A 6091-nucleotide genomic window follows, 5' to 3' on the forward strand; every position below is an offset into this window, starting at 1 on the left:
TTGAAGCAAAGAAAGTGGGATTTGAGACTAGATGAACAAGCCATTTAATCTTTGGGAACATTTTCCAAACATCCAAAAGTTGACTGGAAGAAATATAAATGTTAACATATGAAAAACATCTTCTTAAATGGCAAACACTCGTTTTCCAGAGATAAAACTTTATTTGAGGCATCAAGCAGTATACTGAAAGGAGTGATTTATGCACAAGTAAGGTTCTTACTTCCCTCATTGTGCACTGGAGACCCTGCCCTCTTTAAACAGGGGTGCATAGTGAACAAAGATGAGAAACACAGAGGCTTTTATATATAGCTATACCTATTGAGTGCTTAAGAAAGTCTCATTTAAACTTCAGTTTCCCCTTCTTTAAAAAGCACGTTGGTTTCATCTGGAAAAATCAAAACATGCTAATTCTTCCACAGAGAATGAAGTTTTCCTGAGTTATTTATGAAATAATGCAGCTGCCTTTTTCTTTAAAGGGATTCTTGTCTTCTGGAATTCCCTTCAGCAGGGGATCTTCTCCAGAACGTTCTTCGATATAGTTCTTTATTTCTTCAGAACATTTTGACACCTTAAGCAAGAACAAAAAATAAAAACAAAAAAAGGAGAAAAGAGAGAGGAAAAAAACAATGAATTAGGTGAGGGTTGTTCCACCTGCTATTACCACCCTTTATTGAAATTAATATAATTGGTACAAGAAGCATTTTTCTAAATGACATAGAATAGAATAAAAGTATTAGAGAACAACACAGAGTACATCATGTGTAATCTATGTACAATGTGTTGCTTACTATTGGTCAGGTTCAGAAAAATTAGAAAGTCACTACATTCTATAGATGATCCCAGGAATCTATCTATCATGTCTCATAATCTCCTTCCTCTGCTAAAATACAAGAATGACATATCTATATTATTTTGTTGTTGTTGTTGTTAAGTGCCTTCGAGTCGGAGCCGACCCATAGCGACCCTGTACAGGGTTTCCGAGGGTGTAAATCCTTACGGGAGTAGAAAGCCTCATCTTTCTCCCGCGGAGCGGCTGGTAGTTTCGAACCACTGACCTTAAGGTTCGCAGCCCGATTCGTAACCACTACGCTACCAGAGCTCCTACTTAAATATACCCTTTGAAATTTTCCATGATAAGAGACAGATATAGTCACAGATGATTCCCCAATTTTTTGAGATGTGTCTGGCCAAAATGTTCAGTTATCATGGGTGTGTGCCATGTTCTGGAATTTCACGAAATGATGGAACCATTGGAGAAAGGGCTCTGGAAAGACTGAAACTGCCCACACTTCCCTCCCTATGTTTCTTTGTAGAATTTCTGTGCTTGTTTTGCAGTCCATGATCTGAATAAAAGCGTTAGCTCAGCATTATTAGGCTTACCTGAGACGGTTGTGCTTATCAAACATTTTCTGCAGTGGAAAAAAGACCGAACACAAAAAAACAAACTTGCTGTCATGGAGTCCACTGTCATTGAGTTGTCATTGAGTCTGACTCATGGCAACCCCATGTATTACAGAGCAAACCAGCTCCTTAAGCTAAGACTGGATGCTGTTAGTTGTAACGTGCCAAGGAGTCAGTTCTAACTCATAGTGACCTTGTATCGGGTTTCCAAGGCTGTACATCTTTATCTTTGTAAGGGCAGAACGCCTCATATTTCTCCCACAGAATGGATAGTGGGCTCAAACTACTGATTTTGAGGTTCACAGTCCAGGGCTTGTCACCCAGAGTGCCATGACACTCCCTTAAGGTTAAACACTCTGTTAAGGTTAAAAAGTCTATTTTAGAATATAGAGTACAAGAATGAGGGAAAATAATTAAAAACAAAGGGGAGTATGGGGCTTAATGTCTTAATAAAGACCTATGTTGCTGTTACTAAACATCACTGAGTCAGTTCCACTCATAGCAACCTTGTACAGAGTTTCCGAGGAATGGCTGGTGGGTTTGAACCACCAACATTGCAGTTAGCAGTCCAGTGATCATCTTACAACGCCACACCAGGCTTATATTGCTACTGTTGTTGTTTAGTGCTGTCCAGTCAGTTCTGACTCATAGTGACCCTGTACAGGGCTTCCAAGGAGTGGCTAGTGCAGTTGAACCACTGGCCTTGTGGCTGTAACTGACCTTGCAGTCCAGGGCAATAAGCTGCAGTATCATACCAGGACTCCAGGCTTATACTGTTGTTGTTGTTGTTGTTGTGTGCCATGGAGTTGGTTCTGACTCATAGCTACCCTACACAGGGTTTCCGAGGCTGTAAATCTTTACTGAAACAGAAAGCCTCATCTTTCTCCTGCAGAGCAGCTGGTAATTTCCAACTGTTGACCTTGTAGTTTGCAGTCCGATTCATAACCACTATGCTGCCACAGCTCCTTTTATTAGCAGTAATAAATTAGAATTAGGAATTACAGAAATGCCAACAAATTCAATGGTGATCTCGTAAAACAGGGGCACAAATTCTCACTGAATTAGTAATCTTCAAAATTTTTAAATTGTTATCACTAAAATATGTTTGCTTATGCATCCCCAAAATGTATACAATAATTTACTTTTGAGTACTTGGCACACACACTAATGTGCTAGAACATGATGTGTATGGAGTCCTGGTGAGGCGCTATGGGTTAATTTGCTGGACTGTAAGGCCATCTGAACTTCAACATCAGCAATTCAAGCTCACCAGCCACTCCTTGATAACCCTATACAGGGTCGCTGTGGGTTGGAACCGACTCAATGGCACTTAATAACAACAAAAATAAACCGGAAATTATAAAAGAGTGAGTTTTCAAACTAAATGAAAATTTAATATTTTTCTCTCGCACCTCAAAGAATTATTCTTTATATACCCGTGTGGAGGCCACTGACCTAAAATTTAAAACAGGTGATACAATTTCATAACTTAAAATATGGCAAAATAAATTATTTTCAAGTACAGGTCTTTCGAATAACATGTGCAGTCTAATGTCACACACATTTGTAGAGTGTGCATCTCAAATAAATTCTCAGAATTGGTGATGCAAGCATCCATAACCTGGGGGTGGGGGGGTGTCTGTGGCCAGCCCCATGGATTTTATGGGTAAGGCTCATGTTCCTCAAACTGGGTCTGTACTTATAGAGGCTATATTCCATTTCCAAACAGGTCTGTAACCTTCAAAAGTGAACAATTACTCTTCTGATATATTTTCTTTCACTATCAAGAGTATGTCCAGGCAGAATTCTGCCTGTGGATTCTTTAACCTTGGTCTGAATTTAGACATTAATAATCTATTGACAGTTTAATGGGCCAGAGCATCCAGAGATTGGAGTCTTTGAACCCAGCCTAACACTATCTCTGGAGTCTTATATGAGGAGTTAGTTAGTTAGTCTCCCTGGTAACTCTCTAAATTGAATAGTCTCTAAAACCCAAATCTTGCCTATCATTTATACTTTAATCCACAGTGCATAATAAAATGTTTGAATACTGTTATTAGGACTTAGATACCTCTAGCTTCATGCCTTGGAGTTCTGGTGTTGTGCTATAGGATAAGCACTCTACCATAAGGTCAGTTTGAACCATAAGGTCAGCGGTTCAAACTCACCAGCCGCTCCTCAGAAACCTTATAGAGGATTGCTAACAGTTGGAATCTACTCAATAGCATTTAACAACAACAACAACAACCTCCATGCCCTAAGGATATCAGAGCATTTCCCCCACATTGGGTACATTTGGCATTTCCTGAGTTGGAAAGTGGATGCAGCAGCATGGGTCCTCAAGGGGGTGGGGGTGGGGAAAAGGTTGGTAGGAAGACCATGCTAACAGATGGTCAGTTTCATTTCCACAAGTTAGCTGCTCTAGGCCCATGACCAATATATAATTTAAAATTTGTAATAAGTAGAAAACATTTGTTTCTTTTTTACTTCTATACATTCTGCAAATATGTATACCAAATATGAAGATATTCTAACTTTTCATTAAGGTAATGCTTTATTGCAGTATAAGCAACTTTTTTAATTTGTAACCTGGAAGTTTTACTGTGTGAAAGAATCTAAATGGCCAATACATGCTGTACTGTGTGTGGGCTCTACCATCCATGAAATGGGTCCCTCCCTCAAGAATTCATGAAAAATGTCTATTCACTGGATCCTAGGAATTTCCTCCCCACCACTCTTTAAACACCTTATTTTTAAAGCTACAAAGCCCTCACTTAACATGGATAGAAAGGCCAATTAACTCCAATATTTAGGAGCAGCAGGAATTTGGACACGAAGTTTAAAACAAAAGAAATCTGTAAAAAGTAGAACTCTGAAACAGCTTGTATCTTCAAACAGGCACTCTGGTAGCAAAATTCTCATCAGTAAAGCCTTTACTGAAGCAGTGAGGCAAATGGGCATGTTTACAGTACTTGCTTTTCTGTGCGACAATTCCACGGGAGAAAGATGAGGCTTTCTGATCCCATAAAGAATTATAACCTTGGAAACCCTATACAGGGTGGCTATGAGTTGAAACCGACTCCAACGCACATAACCACCACCACCACAGTACTTGCTTAATTTCCATTGTTTTTCTTAAATTTTCTCTAGTATCCAATCATAGAGAAATAAAATAGTTAAAATTTTCTTGCTGTGGAAGAAAGATTAATTTCCCTTAAAAATAATATCCACCCCAAAGCTTATCTCTGGACTACAAGTTACCTGGTAGAGTAAAAACGGATGAAATTTTAGTATTTTAATGAAGCCTGCCATTGCCAGTAAGACACTAAAGTAAAAGTTACAGAAACACCAACAAACTTATGTGGAGACTTATTAATAATGTGACACATGCGCTCACTGAATTTGTAATCTACTTTAATGCTCTCTAAATCTCTTAAAATCACTAAAAAAAAGTGTCATGTGGGCCTCTGAATATGTATATATATAACGATTTACTTATAAATAGGGACAGATACCAACTTCTTATTACTTTATGCATGTTTAATTATAAAGCATAATGAAACCAGAAATGATAAAGAACCTTACTTTACAAATTAATAACTATAGAAATGTTAATGTTTTGTTCCAAACACCTAGTGGATTGTACTTAGCACTTCACTTTGGAGACACTGAGGAAATTAAAAGTTTTTTTTTTTTAAGACTTTAAAATGTGGTTAACAAGCATTTCATTATCATTCATTCAGATAATAAAAAAGATTTTAAATAAAACGAAGTAAATAACGACCTTTTCCTTACAACTGAGTTTTAATTTTTGTTTATTAATTATTGCGGTAAGAATATATATAGGAAACTACTTGGAATTTCAACATGATTTTACCTGTACAATTTAGTGACATTCATTACGCTGGTCACGTTGTGCCACTATCACAACTGAGTTTTTAAAAACCAGCTATCTAATAATAAATAATAATAATAAAGGTGTGATATTTCTTCTGGTTCCCCCATTCTTGGCTGCTCAAACTTAAGACATTCCATTTAAAATTACTTAGCTGATCCTTGATCTCTCCCTTAACTCCTAAGATTTCTTCACATCAAATATCAGTTTCCAGCCCTGGCAAAACCCCTAATTTAAAAGTAGCTGCAGGAGAAAAGCATATTTGTTTTTTGGTAACAAACAAGGAAAAGCTGACCTTGGTTCATTTCAAAAGAGGAGAGGTTCTGGAACTAGCAACTTACCTGTTGTCTCTGCAACTTTACCTCTTTGCGAAGTTGTTCAACTTCCATCTTAAGTTTTTCCTTCTCTGGCAAATCTTCAATGTGCAGGGCAGGCATTTTCGCCCCAAGATCTGGGCCCAGGGACGGCTAGGGAACTGGAACCACAGCAAGTTCTGTAAACGACGGCGTGTCCCGAAATAACTACGGAGCCTCCCACCCGCGTTGGTCGGCCTGCGCAGGACGTGACTGTGGCGCAGGGCAGTCTAGCTTCCTCTGTGATGTTTCCTTGCGCCAGTCCTTCCAGAGAGCGTAAATCCTGTGGTCTTTCTCTCAGTTTACAAAGCCCAGGAGGCCTGCCCCAAGGAGCTGGTTTAAGATTCAGTTTGGGTAGGACTCAGACAAGGTTCCTGCTTTAGGCTCCCTCCCTCAGGGATGCTGGCCCCAGGCAGCTCTGGATCCAGAAGTGGCCACGCCT

The 6091-nt window shown here is 38.9% G+C and overlaps 1 protein-coding gene across 1 annotated transcript; it reads right to left on the reverse strand.

Moving 5' to 3' along the window:
* Positions 1–442: 442 nt before the first annotated feature.
* On the reverse strand, positions 443–5819 carry GNG11 (guanine nucleotide binding protein (G protein), gamma 11). The gene is made up of 2 exons (XM_006834288.1): positions 5638–5819; positions 443–568 (listed from the first exon to the last, which is right to left on the reverse strand). The coding sequence occupies exons 1-2, from the start codon at positions 5731–5733 to the stop codon at positions 443–445; spliced, it is 222 nt and encodes a 73-aa protein (XP_006834351.1). The 5' UTR covers positions 5734–5819.
* Positions 5820–6091: the final 272 nt, after the last annotated feature.

Source organism: Chrysochloris asiatica, unplaced genomic scaffold, assembly GCF_000296735.1.
Source record: "Chrysochloris asiatica unplaced genomic scaffold, ChrAsi1.0 scaffold00010, whole genome shotgun sequence".
NCBI lineage: Eukaryota > Metazoa > Chordata > Mammalia > Afrosoricida > Chrysochloridae > Chrysochloris > Chrysochloris asiatica.

Coding starts and splice junctions, on each gene's coding strand:
- GNG11 (XM_006834288.1), bottom strand. CDS start 5,733: ATGCCTGCCCTGCACATTGAAGATTTGCCAGAGAAGGAAAAACTTAAG. Junction 569..5,637: donor TAAAGTTGCAGAGACAACAG/GTAAGTTGCTAG, acceptor TTCTTGCTTAAG/GTGTCAAAATGTTCTGAAGA.